This window comes from Xenia sp. Carnegie-2017, unplaced genomic scaffold (assembly GCF_021976095.1).
Source record: "Xenia sp. Carnegie-2017 unplaced genomic scaffold, XeniaSp_v1 HiC_scaffold_21, whole genome shotgun sequence".
NCBI lineage: Eukaryota > Metazoa > Cnidaria > Anthozoa > Malacalcyonacea > Xeniidae > Xenia > Xenia sp. Carnegie-2017.
Genome location: NW_025813484.1, coordinates 4246603 through 4265163, shown reverse-complemented (window position 1 = coordinate 4265163; position 18561 = coordinate 4246603). Strand labels below are relative to the sequence as shown.

Below are 18561 nucleotides of genomic sequence, written 5' to 3'. Positions count from 1 at the left end.
TCTTACTAAGTCAGAGAGTTCCCTCTCTGACTTAGAAAACGAATTTTGTGGTAAAGTATTTCAAAGTAGGCTCCTGCCACCTATTTTGGAATAATGTTGTACAAATTTCTATTAAGTAATGATTTTAGAATAATAAAGTTGTTTGAAAAGCATTTATGCCGTGATGAATAAATAACATCCATCGGTAGTTTTGAAACGACTGTCAGCTTAAAATATGCATATGTATTTAAATTAAACATGGTCACCATGCCAGCAAGTGTCAGCGTTTGATAAATGTTTTTCGAAATACGCTTTTCAATGCAATATGGAAATTTGTCATCATAACGTGCACAAAATCGCTGTTTCGTAATAATATATACGCAATTTTAACAAATATTTAATGATGTTTGGGGCTGTTTTCATTCAACCGTAGCTATAGTGTGTTTTCTTTTGACGTCATACAAGCCAAAATTAAGTCCACCCCGATCCTGAATATAAGTTTTATAATATTTTCATATTTTCACTATAAAACTATAATTAATGAATTTTAACAAATATTTAATGATGTTTGGGGCTGTTTTCATTCAACCGTAGCTATAGTGTGTTTTCTTTTGACGTCATATAAGCCAAAATTAAGTCCACCCCGATCCTGAATATAAGTTTTATAATATTTTCATATTTTCACTATAAAACTATAATTAATGCATTTCAACACATTTTCCACTTAAAAACAACTTTTACAAAAATAGGGATTCCACCTCATCCTTAAAATTAATTTTATCATATTTCCATTATTTCCATTATTTCCATCATCAAAATATTATAATTCAAGCATTTGAACACATTTTCCACTTTAGAACAACTTTTACATAAGTAGGGATTCCACCTCATCCTGAAAATTAATTTTATCATAAATTTACATTATTTTATCTAAAGACCATAATTCATGCATTTGAACATATTTTCCACATCCAAAAGAAGTTTTACAAAAAATCGAGTCAACTATCCCCTGAAATTTAAATTTTATCATATTTCCATATTTTCACCAAAAGACTATAATTAATGCATTTCAACACATTTTCCTCTCAAAAAGAACTTTTACAAAAAATTAAGTCCACCCCCCTTGTGATTATAAGTTTTATATATTTTCGTATTTTCACTATAAAACTATTGTTAATGCATTTCAACACATTTTCCATTTAAAAAACAACTTTTACAAAAACAGGGATTCCAACCATTCTGAAAATGAATTTTATCATATTTCCATTATTTTATCAAAATGTTATAATTCAAGCATTTAAACACATTTTCCACTTAAAAACAACTTTTACGAAAGTAGGGATTCCACCTCATCCTGAAAATTAATTTTATCATATTTCCATATTTTCATCAAAAGACCATAATTCATGCATTTGAACACATTTTCCACTTAAAAAACAACTTTTACAAAAAATTAAGTCCACCCCCCCTCCTGAATATAAGTTTTATAATATTTTCATATTTTCACTATAAAACTATAATTAATGCATTTCAACACATTTTCCACTTTAAAACAACTTTTATGAAACTAGGGAATCCACCTCATCCTAAAAATTAATTTTATCATATTTCCATTATTTTCATTATTTCCATCATCAAAATGCTATAATTCAAGCATTTGAACACATTTTCCACTTTAAAACAACTTTTACGAAAGTAAGGATTCCACCGCTTTGAAAATGAATTTAATCTTATTTCCATTATTTCATCAAAAGACCATAATTCATGCATTTGAACACATTTTCCAGTTAAAAAACAACTTTTACAGAAAGTTAAGTCCACCCCCCTCCTGAATATAAGTTTTATAATATTTTCATATTTACACTATAAAACTATAATTAATGCATTTCAACACATTTTCCACTTAAAAAACAACTTTTAGAAAAACAAGGATTCCAACCATTCTGAAAATGAATTTTATCATATTTCCATATTTTAATCAAAAGACTATAGTTCATGCATTTGAACGCATTTTCCACGACAAAAAGAACTTTTACAAATAATAGAGTCCCCCCCTAAAAATGAATTTTATCATCTTTACATATTTTCATTAAAATATTATAATTAATGCATTCCAACAATTTTCCACTTAAAAAACAACTTTTACAAAAATAGGGATTCCACTTCCTCCTGAAAATTAATTTTATCATGTTTCTATTATTTTCATTATTTCCATCATCAAATTATTATAATTCAAGCATTTAAACACATTTTCCACTTAAAAACAACTTTTATGAAAGTAGGGATTCCAATCCCCTGAAAATGAATGTTATCATATTTCCATATTTTCACCAAAAGACTTATTCATGCATTTGAACACATTTTCCACTTAAAAAACAACTTTTACAAAAAGTTAAGTCCACCCCCCTCCTGAATATAAGTTTTATAATATTTTCATATTTTCACTATAAAACTATAATTAATGCATTTCAACACATTTTCCACTTAAAAAAAAACTTTTACAAAAACAGGGATTCCAACCATTCTGAAAATGAATTTTATCTTATTTCCATATTTTAATCAAAAGACTATAGTTCATGCATTTGAACACATTTTCCACATCAAAAAGAACTTTTACAAATAATAGAGTCCCCCCCCTAAAAATGAATTTTATCATATTTACATATTTTCATTAAAAGATTATAATTAATGCATTTCAACAATTTTCCACTTAAAAAACAACTTTTACAAAAATAGGGATTCCACCTCATCCTGAAAATTAATTTTATCATGTTTCTCTTATTTCCATTATTTCCATCATCAAAATATTATAATTAAAGCATTTGAACACATTTTCCACTTTAAAAAAACTTTTACGAAAGTAGGGATTCCACCTCATCCTAAAAATTAATTTTATCATGTTTCTATTATTTCCATTATTTCCATCATCAAAATATTATAATTCAAGAATTTGAACACATTTTCCACTTTAAAACAACTTTTACGAAAGTAAGGATTCCACCGCTTTGAAAATGAATTTAATCTTATTTCCATTATTTCATCAAAAGACCAAAATTCATGCATTTGAACACATTTTCCACATCAAAAAGAACTTTTACAAATAATAGAGTCCCCCCCCTGAAAATGAATTTTATCATATTTCCATATTTTCATTAAAAGATTATAATTAATGCATTTCAACAATTTTCAGCTTAAAAAACAACTTTTACAAAATAGGATTCCATCTCATCCTGAAAATTAATTTTATCATGTTTCTATTATTTCCATTATTTCCATCATCAAAATATTATAATTGAAGCATTTAAACACATTTTCCACTTTAAAACAACTTTTACGAAAGTAGGGATTCCACCTCATCCTAAAAATTAATTTTATCATATTTCCATTATTTTCATTATTTTCATCATCAAATTATTATAATTCATGCATTTGAACACATTTTCCACTTAGAAAACAACTTTTACAAAAAGTTAAGTCCACCCGCCTCCTGAATATAAGTTTTATAATATTTTCATATTTTCACTATAAAACTATAATTAATGCATTTCAACACATTTTCCACTTAAAGAACAACTTGTACGAAAGTAGGGATTCCAACCCCATGAAAATGAATTTTATCACATTTCCATATTTTTATCAAAAGACTATAATTAATGCATTTGAACACATTTTGCACAATAGAAAAACTTTTAAATAAATGATCCCCTCTTGAAAATGTTTTATTTCCATTATTTTTCAAAATGTTATAATTCAAGCATTTAAAACATTTTTTAAAAACTTTTAGGGATTCACTGAAAATGAATGTTATCATATTTCCATATTTTCACCAAAGACTTATTCATGCATTTGAAACATATTTTAAAACAACTTTTACAAAATTAAGTCCACCCTCCTGAATAGTTTTATAATGTTTTCATATTTGCACTATAAAATATAAATAATTCAACAAATTTTCCTCAAAAACAACAAACAAAGGGAGGAATCCCTATTTTTAAAAGTTCTTTTATTGTGGAAAATGTGTTCAAATGCATGAATTATGGTCTTTGATAAAATATGGAAATTGATAAAATTCATTTTTAGGGGGAACCCTATTTTTGTAAAAGTTGTTTTTAAATGGAAAATGTGTTCAAATGCATTAATTATAATATTTTGATGAAAATAATGGAAATAATGGTAAAATTGATTTTCAGGATGGGTGGAATCCCTATTGTAAAATTGTTTTTAATGGAAAATTGTTCAAATGCATTAATTATAATATTTTATGATAAATAATGGAAATAATAAATATGATAAAATTCATTTTCAGGAGAGGGGAACTATTTTGTAAAAGTTCTTTTATGTGGAAAATGTGTTCAAATGCATGAATTATAGTCTTTTGATTAAAATATGGAAATATGATAAAATTCATTTTCAGGGGACTCTATTTTTGTAAAAGTTGTTTTGATGTGGAAAATGTGTTCAAATGCATGAATTATGTCTTTGATGAAATAATGGAAATATGATTAAATTCATTTTCAATGGGTGGAACTTACTTTTGTAAAAGTTGTTTTAAAGTGGAAAATGTGTTCAAATGCTTGAATTATAATATTTTGATTATGGAAATAATGAAAATAATGAAAATAAGATAAAATTAATTTTCAGGATGAGGTGGAATCCCTACTTTTGTAAAAGTTGTTTTAAAGTGGAAAATGTGTTCAAATGCTTGAATTATAATATTTTGATTATGAAAATAATGGAAATATGATAAAATTAATTTTAGGATGAGGTGGAATCCCTTTTGTAAAAGTTGTTTTAAAGTGGAAAATGTGTTCAAATGCATTAATTATAATATTTTGATGATGGAAATATGGAAATATGATAAAATTCATTTTAGGGGGACTCTATTATTTGTAAAAGTTGTTTTGATGTGGAAAATGTGTTCAAATGCATGAATTATAATCTTTGATGAAATAATGGAAATATGATAAAATTCATTTTCAGGGTGGAATCCTTATTTGTAAAAGTTGTTTTAAAGTGGAAAATGTGTTCAAATGCATGAATTATAATATTTTTGATGAAATAATGAAAATAATGGAAATATGATAAAATTAATTTTGGTGGAACTCTATTTTGTAAAAGTTGTTTTTAAGTGGAAAATGTGTTCAAATGCATGAATTATCTTTTGATGAAATAATGAAATATGATAAAATTCTTTTCAGAATGGGGAACTTTTTTGTAAAAGTTCTTTTGATGTGGAAAATGTGTTCAAATGCATGAATTATAGTCTTTGATTAAAATATGGAAATATGATAAAATTCATTTTCAGAATGGTTGGAATCCTTGTTTTGTAAAAGTTGTTTTTAAGTGGAAAATGTGTTCAAATGCATGAATTATGGTCTTTGATGAAATAATGGAAATATGATTAAATTAATTTTCAGAGGTGGAATCCCTACTTTTGTAAAAGTTGTTTTAAAGTGGAAAATGTGTTCAAATGCTTGAATTATAATATTTTGATTATGGAAATAATGAAAATAATGGAAATATGATAAAATTAATTTTAGGATGAGGTGGAATCCTACTTTCGTAAAAGTTGTTTTAAAGTGGAAAATGTGTTCAAATGCTTCAATTATAATATTTTGATGATGGAAATAATGGAAATAATAGAAACATGATAAAATTAATTTCAGGATGAGGTGGAACTATTTTTGTAAAAGTTGTTTTTAAGTGGAAAATGTGTTGAAATGCATTAATTATAATCTTTTAATGTAAATATGATAAAATTCATTTATAGGGGACTCTATTATTTGTAAAAGTTCTTTTTGATGTGGAAAATGTGTTCAAATGCATGAACTATAGTCTTTTGATTAAAATATGGAAATATGATAAAATTAATTTTCAGGATGAGGTGGAATCCCTATTTTTGTTAAAGTTGTTTTAAGTGGAAAATGTGTTGAAATGCATTAATTATAGCTTTATAGTGAAAATATGAAAATATTATAAAACTTATATTCTGGGGGTGGACTTAATTTGTTGTAATAGTTGTTTTTTTAAGTGGAAAATATGTTCAAATGCATGAATTAGTCTTTTGGTGAAAATATGGAAATATGATAACATTCATTTTCAGGGATTGGAATCCCTACTTTCGTAAAAGTTGGTTTTAAGTGGAAAATGGGTTTAAATGCTTGAATTATAACATTTTGATAAAATAATGGAAATAAGACTAAATTCATTTTCAAGAGGGGAGGAATCCCTATTTTTATAAAAGTTCTTTTTATTGTGCAAAATGTGTTCAAATGCATTAATTATAGTCTTTAATAAAAATATGGAAATATGATAAAATTATTTTCAGGGTTGGAATCCCTATTTTTGTAAAAGTTGTTTTTTAAGTGGAAAATGTGTTCAAATGCATGAATTAGTCTTTTGGTGAAAATGTGGAAATATAACATTCATTTTCAGGGGATTGGAATCCCTACTTTCGTAAAAGTTGTTTTAAAGTGGAAAATGTGTTTAAATGCTTGAATTATAACATTTTGATGAAATAATGGAAATAAGACTAAATTCATTTTTAAGAGGGGAGGAATCCCTATTTTTATAAAAGTTTTTTCTATGTGCAAAATGTGTTCAAATGCATTAATTATAGTCTTTTGATAAAAATATGGAAATGTGATAAAATTCATTTTCACGGGGTTGGAATCCCTACTTTCGTAAAAGTTGTGTTTGTGGTGGAAAATGTGTTCAAATGCATGAATTATAGTCTTTTGTGAAAAATATGGAAATTTTATAAAATTCATTTTCAGGGGTGGACGTGATTTTTTTGTAAAAAGTTCTTTTTGATGTGGAAAATGTGTTCAAATGCATGAATTATAATTTTTTGATGAAATAATGGAAATAAGATTAAATTCATTTTCAAGGGGGTGGAATCCCTTTTTAGTAAAAGTTTCTTTTTTTTAATTGGAAAATGTGTACAAATGCATGAATTATAGTCTTTTGACGAAAATATGAAAATATTACAAAATGAATATTTAGGGGCGTGGACTCGATTTTTTGTCAAGTTCTTTTGATGTGAAAATGTGTTCAAATGCATAAATTATAGCCTTTGATGAAAATATGTAAATATGATAAAATTAATTTTCAGGGGGGTGGAATACCTACTTTTGTAAAAGTTGTTTTAAAGTTGAAAATGTGTTCAAAAGCAAGAATTATAGTCTTGGTGAAATAATGGAATATGATGAATTGATTTTCAGGGGTGGAGTGAAATTTTGTAAGAAGTTCTTTTGATGTGGAAAATGTGTTCTAATGCTTTCGTTCAAGACGAAACGTCAATTTCATTTTGGCTTGGTCAAAGTCAGTTTTTTTATTGTCACATTAATATACATAATTTTCGTCGATAATATGAAAAACATTTTAACTAAGCGCTTCCGACATCACTACGCACGGTCTCATTATAATATTGAAATCCTCATTACCCAAAGCTGACCACGACACACTTTACGAGAACGGAATCGTAACCTTCAATGCAACAAGCCCCTAGCCAGCATATACTTACTAGAGAAAGCATGGTTTTACGTATGTAAAATTGACGCTCAATATTGCAAAACATATTGAAAGGAAAGCCGAATAATAAATTATTATGGGAAAACTGAAAATGTTACCGATACATAGGTATTTTGAAAATCATTGTCCGTTGCCTGACCGTTATTTTGAGCCCTGTTCTTCTTGTTTAATTAACTCAATTATTAACAAGGTATCGTTATCTTAATGCAGTTAAGAGTTAAGGTATGGTTTTCACACATTTCGTATTAGTTTGCACTCAGGCGAATGAGATGTTACTCGTTGGAAAAAAACTGACTGCGGTCGAAGCGTGTAACTACGGTTTGATAACAGAAGTTATTCCTCGCCGAGTTTGAAAAGAAATTAACAACAGAATGAAATACATGGCTGCGTTGCCGCCGAAGGTAGCACAAATCTGGACTTTAAAGTTATTGTTTCGTTTCATTTAACCATACAATGCTTCTCTCCATTGCAGTCGCTCTCAATGTCGAAGAAATTATGTCGCTCAGCTGAGCTGGAGAAACTTCACGATGAGAGTAATATAGAATGCGAACTGATTGCTCAAAGATGGGTCTGAAGGAATGCGCGCAAGTATGTTATTCAGTTTGATAAAACCATTTTCACCAAAGTGTTAAGCGTACAAAAGCATCTGCGCAAACATCTACTTGATGTCACGTGACAACATGTTAATTAATGGCAATTATTTTTTAACAACTGCATCATTTTTCAACAAATGCGCACGAAAGAAGGTTGTTGCGACTAAGAAGTCCGTTACGCCAGCAGTAAACACTGAAGTCTCAATGACTTGAACGATACAGAACGAGTGTTCGAAATTTTCCAGCAAAAAATTTTTTACTATGTTTTGGAACTTGATTCAAAACGCAATTTTTTTCCTCAAAAGTAAAGATTTTAAAATCGTGGTTAAATGAACGAATATGTTTTGTTATTCAACTCAAGTTACGAATGATTTACACCAACAACGCTACAAATTCCGCTGCGTAAAGGTTACAAACGGATCATTGGGGACACAATATCCTATTTGTACAATAAATATTTGCACGCGCCATAAGTCTGATCGTAAATATACCTTGATGGTAAATCATTCCTGTAAGCTCGTCCACCATCTTCTTACGATGCCATCCAAAATATCATCGTTGCTGATGTACTTTTGAAACAAATCGCATTCCTCGTGATTTTTATCCTCAAGTTCTTGTATATTACTGTTGACCATCAACGTCTGTTTCTCGAAGGCACTACAATATTAAATATGCTGCTTTACTATTTGCTGACATGGATTTTTTAAAAGTTCAAAACTGTAAATGTTTTCATCATCTACGACGTGAACGTCCATGAATAACAATAGAAATTTATTGCATTTTCAAAGGTCCCGTGTCCCCTCTCCCTCTAGTTGCTAAGCTTCGCCCACCCTCCCTCTCCTTCTGCTTTCTAATAGTGCTCAATCCATCTCGCTCGTAAAAATAGACACACAAACCTGTCTAGAAACTAGTGAAAATCTCGCCAAAAGTGAATTGAGTTCCTTCTCGAAATGTTTGAAAGATAAAAGTTCTGCAATAATTCCGCGTTTCCTTTGCCATGTCGCAGTCGAGTTTCGTGTTGCATAGAATAACAGACATTACCCGATTTAAAGGAAATTCACCGTAAGACAAAATGAATTTTTTTTAAAGCATCTCAGTTCTTTTATAAAAACAACAATTATGTTTCACGATACACTTTTTTGGGGGTAGGGGTAGGGATAGGAGTAAAGCATTTTGGGAACTTAGATAAAGCTATTCGTAGTTTTAATTACTTTTCAATCTCACAGTTAATTTTCAACACCTCAGAACATAACACATCCTCTCAGGTTCAAGAAAAGAAAACATTTAAATGTTTATATAAAGTGATCAATAGGCGTGGATACAACTCAAATACCTAACGATTCAAAATATGACCTTGTGCCCAGGCCTCCGTTTAATATAAACAAGTCACGTGTACCTGTGAATGACCAAATAAATTAGGTACAGTTAGAGAGCAACATCCAACTGGAGGATGACCCAACTCCACAAACTTCGTTTGAAAAGTTGCCTTTAAAAAACACGACGAATATGTCAACTGAAATAAAAATTACGTAATGTTGTACTGAGGAGTCACTAGGAGTCACTAACGAGTCACTAAGATCAGTTCTTACCAAACTGGAAACATTGGTCTATAAACAAGAAGAAGCGTTATGAATACGTTCCGCTTTCGCGCATGTATATTTACTTTTCATAATTGGAAAGGTCGTCGTTTAATTAGATTCGTGCTCAGTTACAATTGGTTTTTCTATGAAATTAGATTGTCCCCGCTATCTAATTTGAATTAGAATTTTAGCAAATTGTGAAGTTGTTTCAAAGTAGTTTGCCACCTACTTCGAACTGCTGAGCACAAAGTAATTTTGCTAACTCGCAATGACTGTTCATGCGTCTATTTCTATAATACTATAGTTCATGCGACTTAAACGATCTCATGACACCGTTGAAATAAATGAAATGGTAATCGAGTTCCATCGGTTCTAATCGCTAATAAAGCGCTCGCAAGAAAAATGTTTCGTTTGATCATAGTGTGTGTGTCATCGTGGGGTAACTTCATATGCTGAAAAGACAGTTAAATTTTCCATGCACCTAACTCCCAAAGACTATAGCTAAATGTGTCTATTTCACAAAGACTTTAGTTCATGCACCTAAAGGCTATAAAATCTATATATATGTATATTGTTCGTGCATCTTAACAATATAGTTCATGTACCTAACTCCCAAAGACTATAGTTCACAAACTTAACTTTCAAAGAATATCTTTCACACACCCAACTTCAAAGACTAAACTCCCAAAAATTCTTCTTCATGCACCTAAACTCGGAACGACTATAGTTCATACACCTAACTCCCAAAGACTATATTTCACGCACGTAACTCGCAAAGACTATAAGATCATGCGTCTATTTCCCAAAGAGTTTAGTTCATGCAACTAACACCAAAGAAAATAGTTAATGTATCTAATTACCAAAGACTATAGTTCATGCACCTTACTCCGAAGGACTATAGTTCATGAAAGAGCTCCCAAAGACTATAGTTCATGCACCTAACATCCAAAGACTATAGTTAAAGCACTTAAATTCCAAAACTTATATTTCACGCACCTAAATCTCAAAGATTGTTCATGCGTTTATTTCCCACTTATTGAACTCACTTGATTGGTGAATTGTATTTTCCCATGTTTTCAAAAACTTTCTTAAAGGTCGTACATTCCAATTCTTGTTCTTAATTCCAGGATCACATACATATGAACTATTGACCAGACAAAATCATGATATCTAATTACAATGTGACATCACTCTTCACATCCATACCATTAGACATAGCCAAACAACACAACTAGACAAATAAAATCCTAGACTTACTCAACCTTTGCCTCTCCACTGAATTCTTCTTCTAAAACTCATACTATAGACAACTTTCAGCGAATCAATGGGGTCACCACTATACACCTTCCTCGCAAAAGCTGTCGTGCAAAACCTCGAAACACAATCAGTCACCAACAGCACAGATGAAACAGACAGACTATGGAATAGATATAAAGACGATATCTTTGCCATAGTCAAGAAAGCCAAAACTGGACAAATGCTACACACCATAAAAATACTACAAAGAAGATAACCTTCACTAAAGACAAAAACACAACAAGACTAAACAAACAAGTATACGGCATAAATACCCTTACAGACCAAATACTTGATTTCAACCGTAATCATTCCACACAACACAAAATAAGCAACATTCGAACACTTTTCAACAGAATTAACACTCACTGCAGCACAGAAGAAGCCAAAAAACAGAACGCAACTACTTGTTCTCATTTATAAAAACTAGTTACCCTATAGAAACTTTATAGACGAAACTATAAGCAAAATCAGTCAGAACTTTACTACTAACGGACACCTCCCGAAAGCAGACACTGCTATTAGGTCCCTGCCAATACTCTTACTATTAACTTATTTACAACCTCTCATAAGCAGACACCAAAACAATCTTCAAACAATTCTGTAGTGTTTATGGTGTTTCGAAAGTTCACTTTTAGAGGTGGTCATGGGAGAAAAATTTACATGAGTTTAATATTTACTGAGGAAATTACCATACACCAGCTATGGTCAAATGGCAATTTTGCACAAATTAACAAATATTCGTGGCAGAGATTGAATTTTTATATTTTCGTTGTTTCAAGAAATTTACATTGTTTTTGCTGGCATACGATAGAACATATTTCGCATACCTTCCTCCTAAACCCACTTTCCGTCATATTTTGCCGTTTAGTGTGCATTTCATAGCCGAATCTTATAACTTAGATATTTCATACAGGGACAATCCTTCACCATTGATAAGTGTCGTCGCTTTTGTGCTCGATAAATCCCGCTTCAAAAAAAATATAGATATGACGATATATTTTCGGATATTTTGGGTTTTTTGTAGTGTTGTTCGCAATGATTCATAAATAGATCAAATTGAACCTTAGCCGACAATTACCCCGCACGTGTGATTGGGTCAAGATTGTCTGTCTAATACATTGTATACAGAACCATTTAAAAACCGCTATAAAGCTATTAAAACCAACAAAACACAATTAAAAACTATGTATAATAACTATATATATATCGTAACAACGAATATTTTCATATTTTTTCGATATTTTCGGTACATCGATATATCGATATACCGAAAACCAATATCGATAAACCGATATTTAAAACCCCGATATTTATCGATAATTCGATATGTCGCAACAGCCTACCTCGCAAGAGCCTTTATCGTCGTAAACATGCTTGGACTCATTCATGTTTTCAGTGGTTGACGAGTCCTCATCCAAAACTCTCGAGCGTATGCTAGGTGCTTCAACTACGTTCAATTTCATCAAGCTATCTTCAACCTGGCGTCGTTGTTTCTCTTCTGCCATGCTTGATTTTGTTTCAATGTTGGAAGTTTCATTTTCAAGCAGTTCTTCTACCTCGATCTACGAATTATAATATCTGTCATAAATATTAAAGCAGTTTGTTTATGTAGAAAATATGCAGACACAAAGTTATGAAGAGAAATAAAACATCTTTAACATTGTCACGGATATTACGAGGGGCATAACAAAGTGTTGATGAGTTTGACTAATTCTACGTTTATAAGAAACTTTTAAACAATTCTAACCCTAACCTTAACACTTACACTAACCATAATCTAACCCTGACCTAATCCATACCCTAACCATTGAACCAATGTATGAACTGTAGTCAATTGTAGTCACATTATAAAGCCTACTTCCTATTGTTTTTGGAGTTCAATGTGCATTCTAATCTTTCGTTTCAAATCCGCATTCTATTCTTGTAATCTTGTAGCCCATATTCTTGCAAGCATTTCTCAAATGGATATTCACAAATGGAGACTCGACAAGATATGTTAATTTTTTTCACCAAACAAAAAATTTGTCACAGTCTGTTACGGGTCTTGCAGCTGACATATGAAATGTTTGTAAGTGTGGCAGGAAAATTACATTTATATAGCTACTCTTTGTTTTGCTATGTTAAGCATCACACAATAACAAGAAAACGAATGAGGAATTGGTCACATTTACCACTAAAAACAGTAAAATTCTAGAGCTCCAGTACGAATAGCAAATGACTGTCAAAACGAGGGACGATCTTGGCCCACTGCGATAATATTTTACCAAATGAAGGGGAATTCCACAAAACATGTCCATTTGGACATATTATACAAGTGCACATGTGTCAACTAACCCTGGTTTAACCAAGGTTTGCGTTAAATACGACGCTTTATATTTTTCATCGCTGTAGTATGAACTACTTTGTTGATAAATATATAGTAATTCTGCGAGTAAAATATCTTTACCTTCCTCTGCACAACAAAGTTTTTCTTGTATCAACGCACACAGCCTCCTACTAGCTCAAGAAACAAGCCAAAATATGAAAGAGAAGCGATCTCGTTTGAGTGAAAACTTGATGGTAAAAAGTTGAAAAGTTGCTGATGGTTATCGCCATAAATTACCAATGGAAGAATTTACCACCACGATAAAATCAATATTACCACCACTGATAAAGTATTAGTGACCAATGCCGCCAGTTTGCCAGTGACCAGTGGCATGTACGCGTACCTATTTTTCTATAATTGCGACGCATCATGGGATTTACATTCAAATTTATTTTTGTGAGTAAATTCATTTTATCTTTACCATAAAATGTTGTTTTACTTCAAAATCTTCGCTTGTCAGACTTCGTGAGATGACTAAATCTCGCAAGCGTTCGATCACGGCCATGACCGATTTTTCACCGAGTACTTTGTTGTCACGTGTTCTGACGTTGACCGTGTCTGAGACCGTCTCTTTTCACCAACAACTGTTTAAAAACAACATAAAACCATTTAACCAATCGCATTTAGTAATAAAATGAACATCTATTTTGCTTTTAAAATAGACAACACTTAAAAAGACAATGAACACAAAACAAACAAACAAAAACACAAACAACAAACAATCCAACAACAGCAAACGATAATACCTTACATTTTACAACTCGCACATCAACTGACTACCAAGAACAACGAGTACTGACAAGTGAGCATCACAATGCACAACATTACAAACAGCACTGACTATAGACAACGACTTACGTTAGAAAGTAGGTTAACAAACTCAAAACAAAAATCATTGAACAGAATACAAATATCAGCACCTTATAAACGGCTTACAAGCGAACAATTAATAAGTATACCACACAAACTAAAACATCCACATATTTTCCTCTCTGTCATGACGTCTAGAGAACAAATACGGCGAACCTGACTAATGTTGTGGAAACGTCAGTAAACTCTGAACACCAACAGTGGTTCCAAACCATTTTAATTTCTATTTATTTGTACAGTAAATAAAAAATAATTTAAAAAGACTTATTCATACCAAGAATGAAGTTGTACTGTGAAAGTTGTGCATTGCGAACTTTCTTATTTAGTGTTGATCCGTGATCCAAGTCTGTATCAACACGATAACCAGCTGCATGGAACTTCTTTGAATCTAAACATGACCAAAATGTCAAAAAAAAAGGACAAAAAAATTCCAATTCATAAAATAGCAACAATTTGTCCATAGCTGAGTTTGCATTAGCCTGTGCAAGTTCGATCTAAGGCTTACCAAATTAAATTTACCGGTTCGGCATAATCATCATATTTACTACTGACAGGAATTACTACAACTTGATGGGGAGAAAGCCATAAAATCCTAGAAAATAACAGAAAATGCAGTGCGTCAAAATTTTGAAATAAAGTAGTAGAGTAAAAATGATAAAAAATTTCCAAACAATTAAGAAACTTTGTATCATTTTAATTTAACATTTAAGGACATTTCATTTGCTTTAAGCTCTGGCATGAGCCAAGAAAACACTCACCATTTTCCACCAAAGCTTTCAGCAAGAATAGCAATCATTTTTCAACTGAACCTACAATAGCTCGATGAATAATAACAGGATGTAATTTTATATCTCCTTCACCACTGTCAATAGAGTAATAGAATATTGATAAATTACTAAATTGTTACAATTTGTAAAGATCTACAATTTCATGGAAACTTAAACTGTGCCGTAATCCTCTGACTATAATACACAGGCTTACATATGTTTGTGAGCCATTATCAATGATATTTACATGGGGATGGATGCACAGGGATACATGCATGGACTATTAACTATTATATTGCAATTATCTGTTAACATTGCAATATTAAATGTAACTATATACTTATATGGGTGGGTTTGTTTAAGTTTGAATGCAGGTGGGACTTTCAGTGTTCAGCAATGTAGCAGGCTGCATATAAGTATATAGTATATATAAGCATATAAATATATAACAATAGGTTTCTATAGAAACAAATAATCATGTCACTGTTGGTTAAATAAATTAAGTATCAAGACCGTAGTGAGGTTATTCAACTAAAAGCTTACTGGCAAAACTTACCTAGCGTGAGGTTGAATCTCTCAGGAAGTTGGAAATCCAGTTCAATTGTTGCACATTGATGAGACCATCTCATAGCATCAAAAATTTTTATATTAATCTATAAATTGTGATAGCAATGAAATTATAAATTCACAATGGTATACATCTGTAAACATAGAAAGCTTCATCCCCCATCCCCAGGATTTATCTGCCGCTTTTGACCAAAATTATTCAAAGCTTCCATCAGTTTCTAATGAAGCATAAAACAAACTCATTTAGTTAAACAATTAAAAATATTATCAATCATTAAACATTTTCGATATTTATGACAAGACAGCTAAAAAACATTGTAAAGACTGCATTTATGTTCGCTGTGAACAAATTTCTCCCTTTTTGGGAGGTAAACAAACCAATCTGTATGTCAAATCAACAAATGAAAACATTCTATATTTTATTTCATTCTTGAATAACTGTCTATATCTTTGATATCCATAAAGAGGAATTGCACACGATGAAACAAATGTAACTTGATTAAATAGTTCATTGGTTTCAACCATTGAGTTGTAATGTTTGAAATGTTCAAGGTTAGAAGCCATCTTGATTTCAGCAAGCGGAGACTGAAACGAGTTAATATTTTAGTTGCAATATTAACAAATACTAAATAAAATCAATTACAAGAAAACAAAAACAATGATGAACCAAAATTGTTAAAGAACATATTTTAAGTAAAACGACTCATGCAAGGTAACTCAAATGTTCAACTTATGATGGTGAAAATATAAAAAACATGGAGATAAAATAAAGCATGACAATCAATAGATCTTCACTTAGGTAATAATAGCTGCAGATCCAAATTTATAAACAGTGTGTGAAGCACTGACTAAAACATTTTGGCAATCAAATGCACTTGAAAGCCCTGGCAGGTTAGCTAAAGTCCCTCGGTGCTACAAGTCTTGTGACTTTTACTACAAAATCTCCCTCGGCTTTCAAGTACATTTAATCACTAAGTTACCTCACTACCGTGCATCGTTTTACTTATAAAAATATTGCACACGCTAGCTAAAATGTAGATCCCATTAACTACATACATGTATGGTCTTATATGAGCCAGTTTTAAATACTCAAAGAATATTTAGGCAATCAGAGAGTAAAATATTTTACCTTACTCTGAACAAAACAGTTTTTCTTGTGAGTCTTTTATCGCAGGGATACGTCGGTATAAAATTCTTATCACCAAAATGTTTCAAATTCCAAATTGGTGAAGTGTTGACTGTGTAGTAAGCTGGTCGATACAACTCATACGCAACGCATCGATTTGCTGTTTAAAATCATGATAGAACTCATGCAGATAGATTGGTTTCACATAGCCAGAATAACAACCAATAACTGTTAGCTTCCAGAGCAATTCAGTGAATTCACCACAAATGTCAGTCTGCTACGTGAAGATAGTTCTCTTGCATATGCCTCAAGTCTTTTTTTACGCTTCCGAATTGCATCCTTGAACGCCTTATTTTATACAGTTCAGCCAACATTTACCTATTCTTGCCATAAAATGATTAAGTGTGCTCCAAGTTGACTGAAAATAAAATTGTTCAGCATACGCCATTTTGAAAGCATGTCTATAATTATCCACTATCATCCATTGTAACCACTATCAACATCCTAATGTCATTGGTCAAAAATAGTCACATTTTTATTTACTTTTGCCTTTCATTCATGTCATTTCTAGATATGAATTTTCTTATTCGTCCATAGTTCAATCAATAATAAAAAAATATTTATTGTAAATTTTATTATAGCAAATGAACGTGACGCCAAGAGTTTGTAAATTACATGCAATTTTTCGTCGTGGTATAGTGAACTATCTATCTCGACCTTATTTAAACCTGAACATTTTACGAAGATGGTTCGAAAGTTCCCTGCAATCTCCCACCAGTTTAAAGAAGCAAAGACAAAGTAGGATCTTTAATTCAAGATCCAGGGAATGAATTGAAGTTAAAGATGTACGCCCTTTTAAGCAGGTATTTTACGAATCATAAAGATATTGTATCCGGTTTTACATAAAGCTTGACCATTAGTTGTTGTATCTCCTACCTACAAGCTCTTCAATTAAATGGTGACTTTACATTTTGGTGCACGATGTGCATCATTGCAGTTGAATCACATATTTGCAAAGGCACAGTCAATTTTTTTCAATTCTAACTATAGAGCTCAATGATCTCGACCTTATTTAAACCCATTGAACTCTACAACAACTGGAAGGCTAACTTGACGCCATCTTTGAAGCCTGCACGAGCGCCGCCATTGAAGGTACGGAGGCGAAATACATCACTTCGAAATTGCCGAATTTTTGCAAAAACAGTGGTCTTCAAGCCAGCTTAATGTCTAAAAATCTTAAACAATGTTTGAGATTGTTTTTATAATTTATTGTACGAACATTTTACTTGCTAAAACTTACATATTACTTGAAGTCGTTTGAGAAGTTCCTTTCTCTTAAATTTATTCTTAAGTTTATCATACATTACATTACAGATGTAAATTTTTTTTTGGGTCTAAGGACATGAGAGTAGAAAACATTGAGGTGTAAAATAATCTCTAAACATGAAAGAAGATGCCGCTACTATACTGGGGAAATGCCAGTAAATTTGATGATCAATTTTCACATGTTTTATACTTGTTGCGAGGTATGTCATTTTGTACGTTTTATGTAAATTTTCGTGAATTAAAAATACTGTGAAAAGTCCCAAATGGATTGCCAGCTGATGAAAAAATCATTTTACACCTTAATGATTTCTTCCTCTAAATTGTTTTCATCAGTTACCATGTTGGGGCAAAATTCCATACAGTGAAAAGAATTTCTGCTAATTTTATGCTTTGCTGAGCTTCGACACTCTCATGTACTCTCCCAACATGGCTTATATGACGTCAAAAGAAAACACACTATAGCTACGGTTGAATGAAAACAGCCCCAAACATCATTAAATATTTGTTAAAATTGCGTATATATTATTACGAAACAGCGATTTTGTGCACGTTATGA

The 18561-nt window shown here is 31.1% G+C and overlaps 1 protein-coding gene and 1 long non-coding RNA gene across 6 annotated transcripts; both read right to left on the bottom strand.

Annotated features, from left to right (window-relative positions):
- Nucleotides 1-8430: 8430 nt before the first annotated feature.
- On the bottom strand, nucleotides 8431-13739 carry LOC124444663. Of its 5 annotated transcripts, none has more exons than XM_046995296.1 (4): nucleotides 13431-13739; nucleotides 12328-12546; nucleotides 9502-9618; nucleotides 8431-8762 (listed from the first exon to the last, which is right to left on the bottom strand). In XM_046995296.1, the coding sequence occupies exons 2-4, from the start codon at nucleotides 12487-12489 to the stop codon at nucleotides 8727-8729; spliced, it is 315 nt and encodes a 104-aa protein (XP_046851252.1). In that variant the 5' UTR covers nucleotides 12490-12546; nucleotides 13431-13739; the 3' UTR covers nucleotides 8431-8726. The 5 variants fall into 5 exon arrangements, with proteins under 5 accessions (XP_046851252.1, XP_046851248.1, XP_046851249.1 ...); XM_046995292.1 differs by lacking the exon at nucleotides 13431-13739 and adding an exon at nucleotides 13156-13424; XM_046995293.1 differs by lacking the exon at nucleotides 13431-13739 and adding an exon at nucleotides 13156-13424 and having other exon boundaries at nucleotides 9502-9591.
- Nucleotides 13740-14697: 958 nt separating this feature from the next.
- Nucleotides 14698-16720, bottom strand: LOC124444671. The gene is made up of 3 exons (XR_006947993.1): nucleotides 16683-16720; nucleotides 15543-15639; nucleotides 14698-14811 (listed from the first exon to the last, which is right to left on the bottom strand). It is a non-coding gene; the product is annotated as an uncharacterized LOC124444671 (long non-coding RNA).
- Nucleotides 16721-18561: the final 1841 nt, after the last annotated feature.